Source organism: Ooceraea biroi, chromosome 3 (assembly GCF_003672135.1).
Source record: "Ooceraea biroi isolate clonal line C1 chromosome 3, Obir_v5.4, whole genome shotgun sequence".
Lineage (NCBI taxonomy): Eukaryota > Metazoa > Arthropoda > Insecta > Hymenoptera > Formicidae > Ooceraea > Ooceraea biroi.
Window position 1 is genome coordinate 13,329,570 of NC_039508.1, and position 15,489 is coordinate 13,345,058.

General features: G+C 33.3%; 1 protein-coding gene across 1 annotated transcript; it reads right to left on the reverse strand.

Moving 5' to 3' along the window:
• On the reverse strand, positions 1-14,205 carry LOC105277111 (fatty acid synthase). The gene is made up of 20 exons (XM_026968271.1): positions 13,755-14,205; positions 12,714-12,965; positions 10,379-10,629; positions 9,431-9,662; positions 8,856-9,274; positions 8,402-8,695; positions 7,901-8,108; positions 7,664-7,824; positions 7,211-7,525; positions 6,662-7,134; positions 6,067-6,374; positions 5,559-5,960; positions 4,464-5,494; positions 4,147-4,391; positions 3,219-3,912; positions 2,266-3,097; positions 1,677-2,149; positions 1,213-1,467; positions 876-1,133; positions 1-798 (listed from the first exon to the last, which is right to left on the reverse strand). Exons 2-20 carry the CDS (start codon positions 12,868-12,870, stop codon positions 691-693), a joined length of 7,116 nt encoding a protein of 2,371 aa, XP_026824072.1. The 5' UTR covers positions 12,871-12,965; positions 13,755-14,205; the 3' UTR covers positions 1-690.
• Between the last annotated feature and the right edge of the window lie 1,284 nt (positions 14,206-15,489).

A 15,489-nucleotide genomic window follows, 5' to 3' on the forward strand; every position in this document is an offset into this window, starting at 1 on the left:
TATTATTGGATAACTTTTTTATTTATTCATGCAAAATACAATTACAAATAACATCATGTTCTATAACAATTTTATAATGAAGAAGTAAAAAATTTGAGTAAATGTAAAGATTAGGGCCGACCTGATTTTAATAACCCCGACTTATATTATCAAAAACTGCTAACTACTTTATAGTTGAAAAGTTTTAACTGTCGCCTGTTGTTTATACGATCATTGCAATCAGTGACGTTGTCTCTAATCATAATATTTACCGAAACTTTAAAACTTATGTAGCATTATATGATTTCACAGAAGACGCAGGAGGGACTTTGCCCCTGCCCCTGTACCTTAACTATCCCAAAACAAACTATCTTAGATTCTATATTTTAATTCTATAGATTCTATAATATTTAATTTAAATAAGGGACGATCTCACCAATTCCAATAATTTTCATATATTTTCAACGACATCGCTCCGATTAATTTACAAAAAGTTTAACCGTCGTTCATTATTTGTAAAGTTATTGAAATTGATGAGATTGCTAATCCTAACATTTACCAGAATTTATTTTTGTCTCCTGGATCTCAACATTATGTAACAAAACTATATTATAGAAAGAACTAATACATAGTTCTTTCTGTAATATATTTTTATTAAATTTCTTTTTATTTTTTTCATTTATCAATCTTAATTCTGCTATGTTCACAATTTCAATTTTCAATTCGCTTTCCATTGATGGCAGCTAGAACTTCATCACTGTCCACTATTGTAATATGATTTCCATTAACATAATGCACTTCGATATTCCCTGTTGTAATCTGTAAGTCACATCTAATTAAAATTGTTTCTTTGTATAAAATGTATAAGCATATTGTTGAGAAATCATACTACTTACTTTACTCAAGCCGTAATCTTCTTCAGCAAACTTCACTGATGATTCAGTCGGTTTCAAAAGTATTACAGGTGATGCAATTTTCGGCATTTGCGTCACATCGTATTCACGGAGAGCAAGTAAATGGTTGTAGATTGTTGTGCAAAATACTTTTTTCATGTTCATCGACAATTGTTTACCCAATTCCGCTGGAGGTGCATGACTGATAAAAGTATCCAATTTCTCGTCCCAGTTACTGCATTTGTTCAAGTCTAATAGAAGCTATAAAAATTATATTTAATTATAATTATATATTATAACATTTCTTTCTTTTTCAGGAATGTTAACTGTGATAACATACCTTTCCACTATTTATCGATTGCATCATATCCATTATACTTAGTAGAATATTATTCTGAAATTCATCAATTGTAGAAAACTGTAACTGTTGTTGTGCTATTACTTTTAGGTATTCCGGTGCCCCATCAATGAGCACTAATCGGCACTGCATCTTTAGTTTCTCCAACCTATGCGCTAATTCAATAGCGATTACTGATCCATATGAATAGCCTACTATTACAAACTTCTCTCGCAATTTCTTACTATTCACGATATGCTACAAAAAGGGACAAAAAGACAAATAAAAATGTAATATAGCACAATAAAAGTACATAAATATTCTTTTATGATATTATCTTTGTATCTTCTTCTACTTTCATCATTTGCAAATTGCAACATACAAATATCAATTATAACGTATACAACTATACATTATAAATATAATATACATATATGTAATATGTCAAGAGGATAAAAGATTCATACTTGCAAAACACAATCGGTGATTCCGCTTATTGAAGTAAAACTCGTACCAATGTTGTACATTCCATACTGTATACAAGTAGCTGAAGCTTCAATCTTTTGCCCTAGCGGATTAAATATACTTCCGGAACCTTCGATTCCAGGTAATAAAAATATATCGTTTTTCGTATTGTTTTGTTTTGTTGGAAGATTAACTAATACATCGGATGATTGCTCTTGTCCTACTAAACGTACGAGTAATTTAATACCAGCTAAGTCATTCACATCTTGACCGAATGTGCCATCTTTCGCATTTTCCGCTTCAGTGTCAGACATTTTTTTGAGTTTGGCAAAATTTAAAGTACGGATATCCTGTACTGTAAGAAACGTGTCAAAATCCCGTTCCAAAGTCTGCTTTATTTCGACGGCCATCATAGAATCCATCCCAAGCTCAGACAACGGCGTCTGGTGAGATATACTAGACAAGTCCTTTATACCTATAATTAAAATTTAATATTTTAGTTTCTATTGTTAGATCTTATATATAATATATACCTAAATACTTTGCGTAACTGTTCATTACACTTTCAATGCAACAAACTTCATAACTTACTCATAATATTAGCCACACAACCAGCAATATCGGTTGCACCAAAAGAGCTGGAGCATTTCTCAGCTACAACCATGCTTGCCACAATGGGATGTTCCTGTAACAAGAACTCCTCCAGCTTTTCTATACAGGAAGATATCTTCTGCTGCAAGGTACCACCGATTATCATTTCTTTGTCATCGTCCATCATATCGGCTACGATACCGACATCGCCCACAGCACCCCACTGAATCGCTAAACCATGTAAACCTTCTCGCGATCTTCTCTCGCAAATCCTTTCCATAATGGAATTTGCCATGCCATAATTAGTTTGTCCAGCATTTCCTCTGCCGCAAGAAACTGAAGAGAAAACAACAAAATATCGAAGCTGTGGACATATCTTTCTAGACAATTGGTCCAAATTTTTCGTGGCCCAAGCTTTCGCTTTGAAAGACTCTTGAAATGTTTCTGCGGTATGGTTTTGACACAGCTTATCATTCAATACTACAGCCAGATTAAATATAGCATCGACGGGCGCCAACATTTCTGCTGTTTTTAATATATGTTCACATTTGTTGGTATTTGATGCGTCAATGTTAGACATTATTGAAACATTTACTCCATATGATTTCCATAATTCAATTTTCCTATGCTGATATCCGTTCTTTATTCCAGAACGTGAGATTAACACAAGATTGCGTGCACCTCGAATAACTAACCAATCGGCTAATTCCAAACCAAAGCCGCCTAAACCACCTAAGATGACATACGTTTTATTAGCAGGACAATAATATCGCGGAAGTGCGAGAATAGGTGCGTTCACAAAATCATCTTCTTCTTGTACTTTAATTATTATCTGAAATTGCAATATTCAACATGTTACGATAATACACTTATATATCATGCTGTGCTTTGATCATACTTTGAAATGTGTTTTAAATACCTTTGCGAATAATATTAAGTATTAATTGACTTACTTTTCCAATATGTTTTCCGGCTGCCATGTATCTAAATGCAGCCTCCACTTCATCCTTCTGAAAAACTTTCCTGACAAGAGGTTTTACTGCTCCGGCTTTAAGATTTTCATTTACTACTGTGTAAATATGATCTCTGATCTTCTCGGAAGCTATGAAAACATTATCCAACATAATACCGAAAAATTTAATTCCTTTTGAAAGAATTGCTAAGTCCAATAAATTATCGGACTGTAGATCATATTTTCCAATTTCCAGAAAGCATCCGCCTCTCGCCAGACAACGGATAGACGCTTGAAGTTTTTCTTCGGCTAACGAATTCAATACGATGTCTACGCCACGACCTTTGGTCTGTTGTAATATCATTTGCTCGAAGCTGGTATCGCGCGAATTTCCGATGTGACTCTCCGGAATGGATGGAAAGGTATCTCTTATGAATTTTCGTTTTTCTGGAGTGCCCACGGTTGTAAACACTTCACAGCCCTTGTGTAACGACAAGTGAATCGCTGCCTGTCCCACGGCACCAGTACCCGAGTGAATTAATACCTTATCGCCTTTCTTCATTTTTGCACGGATGTATAATGCATAACAGCACGTACAGTATGCAGATGGAACTGTCGCGGCATCCTGCAGAGTCCATTCCTCTGGAATACTCCAACATAGCTTTCTATCGATTTGTTGCATATTTGAGATACATCTGAAAATAACAATTATTTTATTTATCAGTACGTAAACCATTTGTACTCATAAGATGTAATTTATCTTGATATTAATAAATAAAACTAGGTAAATTAAACCGGAATCAATGATAAGTAGTCTTACAATTTATTTAAAAATTTTTAAATATAGAATTACCAATATACAAAAGTAATCCTTGTAAATTCGACAATTAACAAAATGTACTTTTGGATAAATTGCTGCGAAAACATACCGATTTTCGCAAATTCCCATTATTCTGCGACCAGCATTGTCGATGCCGACATATTCGAAGCCTATAAAACATTCCTCAAGCCGTCCACGAGATGCGAGTGAATCCACGGTGACTTTGCCAGTTGCAATCATTACGTCTTTAAAGTTAATAGGTGCGTAAATTATATGAACGAGATTTTGGTGTTGATAATCCATTGGGGTAAGTGCACCTTGCAACCAATTAAGTGAACTCAAATCACCACGGATCTAAGAAAAAGAATCAAATTAGTTATGGATAAATAATAGAGTCAGGGAAATCAATTTAGAAATCACTTTTACCATTTGATTAACAAACGCATGATATACGGGCTTTAATGTCGGTGGGTTTAACGGGAGATGTCTGTACGATCCCCACACTTTTCCCGGATGCAAAACATTCATAATAAGATCGAGTTCAAGTTGCTGCGCGTACAATGGTTCCTGTAGAGAAAAGTCTGGTGCAGTTTCGTCCTGAATAAACACTCCTCTGATTAATTCACCACCGGGTTCTTTCCTCAAACAATTGACAAAACCTAACAATCCACATTCTGGATCCTTTTCACCAACCAATATTATTCTCGCAGCGGTACTCGATTCAATATCCGCGTTTAAACTTTCTTTGAGTTCCTCCAGCCAAGAAAACTCATAATTATTCACGCGTACAACTTTTGTTTTCCTAATTGACTGCCGTTTCTTCTTCAAAAGTGTGATATGATGATTCTCTTTTATGCGTTTCTCAAGCACTACTACCAAACTATACGTTTTTGTAATATTTGTTAGATCACTGTTTGTAACAGGTTTTCCTCGTACCAACAAAAAACCATTGTCTTGTAAAGACAGTAATGCTTCCTTTAATGTTTCACTTTTGTCTTTTGTTAATAAATTAAATCCCGTGACTAATATGGCATTATCCTTTTTAGAAAATGTTTTTGTCGGTGAAATTGTGATACTTGGAGGAAATGTAATGCCATTGAAGCGATCAGTTCTTGCAATCAAATTAATGGTGGGTTGAATTAATGGTAAATTACTCAAGATTTCGTCAAACAGTGGAGACGCTAGTTCTTCTTCTGTAATGTTGTCACAATCTTCAATCAACTCAATGATATTTGGTTTCATGGTTTGGTGATGCTCCAGAGCGAGATGTGTCGACAAGATCACACTATCTTTGAAAGATATCTCAGCTCCATCGCGATGAGGTACGAAAGTGTGCTGTTCAAGAACAGGAATTGCTGTCGTCTTTCGACGTGCTATAGGGCTAGCCTTTAAACCACTCATTTCTATACCGCCACATATTATTGTATCGTAGTCCTTATATGTTTTAGCAAGAAACCCTATAAAGATATATAAAGAATAAAATTTTCAATTGATTGAATGATGTTATTTTTGCCAACCAACCTTCATCTTCGCTCTTCCTATTGCGTACGTATCGTCCGTGCAGTTCGGTATCAATTACCAATTTTTGTATGCCCGTTGGAACGTAAAGTTTTCTGGTATCTGTACCAAGTATTTTTAATTGCAGCATACAATCCATGAATGTCACCCAATTAGAGTTCCAAATTATATGTCCTTGTCGCCCCGTAGTTGATGCACTTTTTAATCCTCGAAATAGTCCATTATATTGATATCCGCGTAATTTGAGCTCCTTGTAAATATCTTTTGTGGTCATCACTTCTACTTCCTCGTTATCTTTTTGTAGAAAACTGCATGATAGTTTTTCGTTAGCAATATTCGTGGGAAAGCGAATCCTTCCGCTGACGACGGCATTACTTCCTTGTGTTACTTCGAAATTTCCGGTAGCTTTAATGAGGTCAAAAATATTACATTATACAAATATTTACTTTCATCTTAATCAGTTCCATGGGATCAAAGGTATCGTAAAATAAATTTCTTACACAAGCATTACCTTTCTGTAACGTTATTATTAGTTCTATAGATCCCTGTTTCTGCAGATGCGTTGCTCGGAGAAATTTAACATCTTCAAATACAACCGACGTGATGGCATATAGCTTCTGCGTCAACATGCAAAGCGTTTCCCAAACAAGAACAAGATATCCTGTCGCTGGCACTAAGATTCGTCCGTCGATTACGTGGCCGCTAAAGGTTTCCATTTCTTCATCTTTTAATGACACAGTGGCAATTCTTTCGGCAGAATATATGCGCTTTTCCAATGTGTGACACTGCATTGTATACAACTTCGTAGAATGATTCCACCTAAAACATTATACGAAAAATACTTCTAATATATATCGACAAATCAAGAAGAATGAGCTCCTGGTCGACCACCCAAAAGATGGTACGAGAGTTGGACTTCAACGTCCCAGGAGACTTAGTGAAAGGGAAAAAACAAAGAAAACAAGACATAATCTTAGGAAGAAGAAGAAGAAGAAGAAGAATAAGAAATCAAGAAAAACAGATAGAAAAGGAAAATTATATATTAAGAAAAGTTATAACTCAATTTGTTCATGACTTAAATATTTGGGAAATAATATTCAGTATACCTGATTGATGGTGAAATCATTGGTGTACCGCGACTGACAGGAAATTGTACAGTTGGGTACAAATTTGCTAGTTGCGGCTGCGAACCGGTATTGTATATCTTTCCTAAACCTTGCAAAAATATTTTAACATTATCCTTGCGATGGTGTTGAATCAATGAGACATTCGTGTCAGAAAAATCCTTCATAACATTCTGAAGAATTCCATGCGGCGCAATTTCTATAGTTAGCGCGTTTTTGGGGATTAACTGTATAACTTTTTCGAAGAACGTTGGACTTAATAGATTGTTCGTGAAATATTCAGCATATGATAATTTCGTGTCACAAACTGAACTTGTCCATACGTGACTGTTGGTCATTGTTTGCGGTATTATTCTATTCAAGTGAGCGAGAATCGCTGCTCTTGCAGGGACGAGATAATGGCTATGAAGAGGGATATCGTTGCAGTCGAGTTCGTTGATAAGAATATTATTAGCCTGCAATAATTTTAATATATTAAAATTTTTTTCATCTACAATAGTATACATAATATATCAAGAAGAAAGGAAGAACCTGCAATTTAGCTGCAAATGACTTTACTGATGCCTTTGGTCCACTCATGCAGCAATTATTTGGACCAAAGCTGGAGATTTCAATATCTGATGGACATATGCTTTTTACTTTCTCATAACCGAGTGCGATATTTATCATGGCACCGCAAATAAGTTTTGAATCATTTAACGCCAGCCCGATATAATACGTAGATAGCATCACTTGTTCAATGGTAAAAGTGTTGGTGATATATCCGCAACAGAGCTCACCAATTGAATGACCAATGACATAATCTGGCGTGATGTTTACGGATTTTAAGAGATCAATTAATCCAATCTTAAAGAAAAAAGATTTCTTTATACTATAATATAATATGTATAAATTTTATGTACTACAGTATGATTACTTGTACATAGTTCTGTAGAATTTATTACATAAGACAATTAGTGAAAGAATATTTAAACTTTTTATCACCTGCATTACTGTAATGCCCACGAGTGAATTCAATATGTTGTTGCAGTTAGTTTCCTGTTCATTTGTTAATATGTCATTGACATGCACGCCATGTGGACTTAAAATTTTATTGCATCGTTCTACAGTTTGAGAAAATACTGGAAATTGCAGTAGTGCTTGTCCTGTCAACATTAAATACAAATTTAGTTTTACATAGGCAGTTAGATTTCTAATCTATGTTATAGCACTTATGTGTACCCATGCCAAGCCATTGGGATCCAATTCCAGAGAACACGAAACAGACTGGTTGTTTTACGCCTGAATATTGTTGTATTTCCTTTATCGGTTTCAACGATGCTTCAGACTCAATGATAGTGTACCCTCTGTAAGGGTGCTTTAGTATATCGGTAGCAAAAATGTCATGGAATAGTCGAATATATTCAATATCTATTGGCTGGCTCTCGATCTAACATACATGAATTTTGCGTTAATATACTTGCTTAATTTTATAATAATAAGATCGGTGCGTAAGTTCTGCTGATGGGTCGATGAATGGATCGCCTTATAGGACGGCTCCTTCTTTCGACATGGTATTCGAATGTTGAAAGTTGAGAAAAAGTCATAGAAAACGATGGAAAATACTTTGATTGATTTATACTCGATTGATTCATTTCAATAAAGAAGAATTGCCAAATCGGTAAGAACTTTTGTAGCCATCTAATATATCGGCTCGCATTTATCATTTATCGCAAAATTTACCTCATTTAGAAATGATTCGACTGCTTGTTCAGTGCGACCAGACATAACGACGAGTCTAGGTAGGTGATCATTTGGCATTCCTTTATTGACTTTTATCTTTGGGTTGGGTCGCAGAAGCACATGAACATTGGATCCACCAAATCCGAATGAATTAATTCCTACTAAACCAGGTTTCCATGGAGTCGGGTCGGTCACTACACGTAACTTTCCATTTTCCAAAGCCTTCACGTCACGTCGGATTTTCTTGAAGTGTATATTTGGCGGAATCACACCCGTTTCCATTGCAATTATTACCTTATAACAAGTAATTGACAAATATTTTCCTCTTTCTTTTTCATTTTGTTGTCATGTAGCATGTAGCATACATTTATATGTTAATAGTGAAAAGGAAATAAGAAATTCGAAAAATATTAATGGAATTGCATTGTAATATATATAATATTTATATTATTACTTTGGCAACTTGACATAAGCCACTAGAAGCTTCCGAATGTCCCAAGTTTGACTTGACTGAACCAATTAACAAAGGAATTTTTCTATTCTTGCAAAAGGTACTATCCAATGCATTGAGTTCTTCCGGATCTCCCACTTCAGTACCTGTACCGTGAGCCTCCAAATAATTCAAAGAGGAAGGCAATATATGACATTCATCGTAAAACTCTTCAATTAGTTTTGCTTGCAGTTCGGTCGAGGGAAATGTAATGCCTTGTTCTTTGTACCCATCACTGTTTGCCTTAGTGTAAATAAGCGTCGCATAAACTCTTTTAGCATTTTTTAGCTTTTGCAAGTATATGACCACAAGCGCTTCACTACGCATGTAACCATCTGCACTATCATCGAAAGATTTGGAACGTCCGTCGAAAGATAGGATTCCTAAAATTGTGACAATAGAAATGTGCGATTGTGTCAAGTTAATAAAATATATTTATGATCCCTTCAAATATATAACGGAAGGGATCATATATTTATGATCCCTTCCGTTTGTATCATAAATTATATGTATATCTGATATTTTCATATGTAACGTACCAAGTCGTGCAAAATGCAAAGATACATAAGGATGCAAGCAGAGATTTGAACCAGCGACGATAGCGGCATCACATTGTCCCAACCTGATGCTTCTATATGCGTAATCTATAGCTGTAAAACTTGAACTACACGCTGTATCGGTCGAAACAGATGGTCCTGTTATATCCAGCCAGTATGAAATTCGATTTGCTAGCAAAGCTTTACTACATCCAACAACTGCATAATTGGATATCTAATGCATATACATATAAAGTATTCGGATTTATATAAATTTTATATAAACTTATGTTAGATTTATATAAACTGTTTCAAAAAGTTTGCATTACTTAATACATATTTTTTACTTATTAGATAGTATTTCTTATTATTATACTTTTTTATTACATATTATTATATTTTTTCATTTTACACGTTTGAGTTATTTATATATGTTTACGTAAGAAATAATTTTTTTATAATATATTAATATGCAGAGTGTTTCACATAAGGGTAACAACCTTTCGCCCACAGGTAGATCTCGTCAATTTGAAGTAAAAAGTCATGTACTACTTTTAGATGCGTTGCTAGGAACGCGTAGCAACAGACGCTCACGACGGTTGATTTTATTAATAATAAGTCGGAGTCTGATTGTGAATGGAACAGTATGTTTACAGCGTAGAGACGATGTGTTGACGTCTCACGTCAAAAGCCGTGCCTACAAGACTTCCACCGCATCGCGCATACTGATTCGCCAATCTTCTTTTATTAATATCTCAACATTTTACGTGGTTGATTGTAAAATGATATAAGACTTTTTAATTCAATTTTTGACGAGCTCTACCTGTGGGTAAAAGATTTTTACCCTTATGTGAGACACCCTGTATATGTTATGTATATTGTGTTAGCAATACACATATCATTTGGAGCAATATATTTAATCATACGTAATTAAGTATTTCATTTTATTACCCTTGGTTTATCATAAAAAAGGTCATTCTGCGTTTCAGAATAACATGCTCCTACAAAAACTCCTGTGTTTGTTCCACGTAAATCAGTCGGATTTACCCCTGCATCGACAATAGCTTCATAAGCGTGTTCTAAGAGCATCCTAGACATAGGATCCATCTGATGAGCTTCGGCAAAGGGAATATCAAAATATTCCGCATCAAAGTTATCGAGGTTGTTAACTTTTCCTGCTCGTCGTGATAAGTCTGGGTATTCTGTAAATTAAATGATATAATAGAAATAACGTATAAATTTTTATTTTTAATATTGTGTATAGACAGTGTTCGTCATAAGAAAGTGGCCAGTGCTCACAGTTTCCAAAATTTATTAGTTGGTCCTACCAAACTTGGTTCTTAAACTATAAATCGTATCGTAATAGAATTTTATTATAATATATTTTTTGAATATGTTAAAAATATAAACGCATTTAAAACTGTAAAATTGGGTAATCTTTGAATATAGTATCTTGCATTATATTTTTAGTGTCGAATAGTGTTCAATAAAAATTATTTCCGACCAGCATGGCACTTGTGTATAAAATTAATACGACCGCAAAAGGGTTAATACATTTCTATCTTGATAATTTTGTTACAGATATTTGAAACATACTATTTTTGTTGATATTTGAACACAATATAATAAAACACATTACTTACCGCAGCAACAGGGAAACAACTATAATTTTGCAATAGAAATTTTGTAACAACGAAAAAAATCGTGGAATCATAACGGAATCAGTCTATACAATAATAGATATCTTTTAACTACATGCTTAAAACGTAATATTCGTATTGAAACATGAAGTATTTGATCTCACATCATTTTCTTGTTCTATTACTATGATTGGGTGATTTCCTGTTGTAATTATATGTATAATCTCTTAATTGGTCCGAAATATTAGCATTCTGCTTTCATTTTTACTTATTAACATTATGTTTTATATAGTTTGTAATAGTTTATCTAAAATTAGACAAATACTAAAAGTAAGTACAGAATGCACTAGATACATCCCGAAAGCTTCTTGTACCTTGTTGTGTTTTAATAACATAAAAGATATTATCATTAGAAACAGCATAACTTTATAAATATTGCTTTGATTTTAATATAACTCTTAACTACCGTAAAATGTATTAAATGTATAAAATGTATTAAGAGTTGATTAAAACTAAAGAAATATTTATTTATAAAGTTATGCAAAGTTCGAAATGTGACAATTTTGCATTTGATGATTTTCGATATTGAAGTTAGCATTATCGACTCTACATTTACGTGTCATTTCGAACCATGTAGCCTCGAAACTAGCGAACTTCACATTTTTTCATTCGTCTTTCCGCGAGCCCACTTACCATCACTCGACGATGGTGGAGAAAACGAAGTATCTTAATCGTAAAATCGTCACATTTCGAAATTTGCATCGTAATATTTCCGCTCGTAGGACACGTAGAAGAAAAATAAAAACACTTTTCTTATGCAAATCGAACCGAAGCTATCCATTGAGCCTACTTAGAAGTTGATCGGATTAATCATTATTAAGATCTGATAATCACTTCGGTCTCTCGAAACGTCGTTTCGCGTAATAGAGGCTGTCTTCTCGCGCTGCGCATACACTTGACACGAGACACTACCCATACAGCACAAGATCGTTCTATGATCATTCATAGAATAATATCGGAGAATGTTTAGAATATTCTCATATAATACTTCAGAGTTTCTGTGAACCTTCCATGGAACATTTGAAGTAGACAAAAACTCACATTTTCTGAATGTTCTATAAATATTCTGTAGCATATTTTATGAACATTTTGCGTATGTTTATGGACTGTTTCTATATATATTTTATAGGGTATTCTATATAGGATATTCTAGGAATATTGTAGGAAATATTATAAGAAATAAAATATTATAAGAATATTCATTGAAATATCATTAGAATATTCTGAGTACTTACCAAATAACATACCAATAACATTTAGAACATTCGTGGAACTGTTTATGAATATTCTTTTCGAATATTCTCAGAATATATGGAAATCATGTTGTTAGGATATTCTCCGAATATTTTGTGCTGTATAGGTACCGTGCCTCTTGATAAACAACAGTGCTTTATTTGCATTTGATCATATCACTTTAAGTTTCTAATGGACAGCTGCGATTTTTCTTTTCGTGGTATTTTAAGATAATAGCAAATCTATAAATAGTTTGTCCGCAATAGGAATGTGGACAATGTAAAAAGTAGCAATTCCTTTATAACAACAATTAAAGAAAAACATGCTTTGGTAATAAAATAAATATATATTACGGTGAATCCATCGTCGTTCGTCATCCGATCCGAGGTCCACTTTATTCAAAAGATTCTCTTGAAGATGCTTTATGTTATCGGACTCAGGAAATCTACCAGCAATGCCAGAAATAACGATATCCTCAGGATCATTGATCGTTTCCATATTACAGTCCATCGTTTGATGTCAGCACGTTTATTTAAGAAACCTATTTTTTTAATAACTTTTTTCTTCTCTCACTTATTGCGTGGATGGTTTCCAAATATGTGATTCTAATAATTCAAACAAGTTGTTAAAGGCAAGTGTATGGTTTTACGATAGGAATGTTGTTGAAATTATTTTAATGTTAAGGTTTCACGTAAGAAAGAAGTATGTAATGTAAATTCTCTGATACAAAATTGTTATAAATGTTTTATTAAAACAATGATTTAAACAATGATAGTAATCAATGTCTCAGATGCATGCAATATGAAAATTGATAGAACTTGGAAGAAAGTGTATATATTCTGTTTTATAGATTAAATCATCATTAAATGCCTAGTATGTCAGCAGCGTATAACGTGAATAATAAAGATAAATGTAAGATAAATGTTTTAGTTGTACATATGCAACTGTATTATACATCTACTAACACACACTCATACGGTGTGGTACGTAAAGACGCGTCATGGAACGTAAGGGACATCACAATTATACATAATAATGTACATAATACATAATACATAAGTAATTCTGAACTTTTCAAATAATACAATGGAAAAATAAATTTAAAATTTAATAGATTTTCGTGTTTTATTGCAATTTATTTCCGACATAGTGTTTTGACGACATGTATTATGTAACATTATGTAACATGCTGTAAAACTTCTCAAAGATATGAAAATGATAATTTACATAAGTTGATAGACGAAACATACACGCAGGCACATAGATAAGTTCATGGAACTTATTTGGAAACTGAGTCCAAAAATCCTTTCCAACCATCTATGTGAGATAGGAAAAAGAGAATTTACATTTCGTCTCTCTTAATACAATCAAAACATCCAATTAATCGTACGTACCTTAATAATACACCTGAACTTTAATAAAACTTGTCTAATCTAATGTTTTGTTTTCTTAGATGTAAAACCATTGAACTTGATGCCCAACAGTAAGTTACTTGTAGTTAACACTGTGATATAGAGTTCATGAAAAAAACACTTTTATGAGATTCTTCACGAAGAGATAGCTAACAAGTGAATATGCTTTTTATATGAGATAGCATTTTCATCAAGTCTAGATCGGATCTATCGGATATCATTTATAAACAGTCGATTAATATATGATATGAGCTTGACTTTATTACGTGATCTTTCTATTGTAATAAGGTTATGATCTTTGTCGATTCTAGCTTTTGCATTCTTACGTCAATGTGATTACATTGTATTCTAATGTAGCGTATGTAAAATATTTCCTGGTAGAAATAATATATCCAATAAGATGCAACAGAAATATGACATACGATTGGAATGGAATGGAATCAAGGAATAAATTAGAATCGACGTGATATCTATTCGATCTACTAGGCATAAATTAATTCGATGTCTTTTTAAAGAAATTGAAAATTTAATAATTGAAAACTAAAAATATATTTACGAATATGAGAACTATATAATCATTTCTCTATTTATAATTATTATCAGAATAAACATTTTTTTGAACCAGGTTTTTGCTAGTCTCATGAATCTCTATCAATTGATACTCATTAACTTAAGCAATAATGATGTCTTAATAATTATCATAATTATAATTGTATCCAAAAATACGTTAGAATCCTAATTAAAAAAGATTACAAAATTGCATATATTTTGGAAATACGTAGTATTATATTATATAGTACTATATATATATATATATATACATACTATATATATATATATATATATATATATAGTATTTTTATTTTTTAAACGTAGTTTACAATTAGTAATCATAAAAATATATCTATAAATATAACCTTCCTTTTTATTTAATCATTAAATATAGTATTGGCATAAAGACTAGAAACCAGGAGGTTCAACTCATTGTTTCGACCAAAACTCGGTTTTAACAGATAGCGATTACGATCGACAAACTATTGATAATCGGAAGTCAGGAGAGAATAAATGGAGTGAATCGGGATGCAATTTTTCATTTATGAGTAACAGGAAAATGCAAACTGTCATTGTCATTTTTGTAAATAATAAAAACTTGTTGTATATGATTGATTGTTGTACGGATCTATTAACATACACTCACACGGTGTTGTACGTGAAGATGCGTCATGGAACATAAGAGACATCACAATTAGAATTTCGATTTAATGTAGATAACCACTTTTGGGCTCATAATCTGACGCATCCGCTCATATAAGTTGAACCTCCTAGTCTCTAGTTTAGTCTTCATGGGTATTGGCATCTATTATATTGTTATGTCCAAAATTCCCAAGATGCAAAAAAGCTCTGTAGAGATAAGGCGCAATAGAAGTATTCTCATATGTCATTGCAAGAGTGAAACTCATGAGTCGAGCAGCCTAATAGAGATCCTGTCACCCTACTTTTATCATTGTGGCTGGCCTAAACCCTCTGTTCAGAGACGAAAACTCGCGACTCGTCTCTTTTATTATTATATTTATTGGAGTTCTCGGGGTGTGGACCATCGTTATTACTATCCATCTATTCGGTCTACTAAACCGCGAGAGAGATTTCATCATCACCTTTCTAGAGTGGCAGCTTGTTTGCCTAGTCAGATAATACAGTGACATGACGTAAGTTGCAA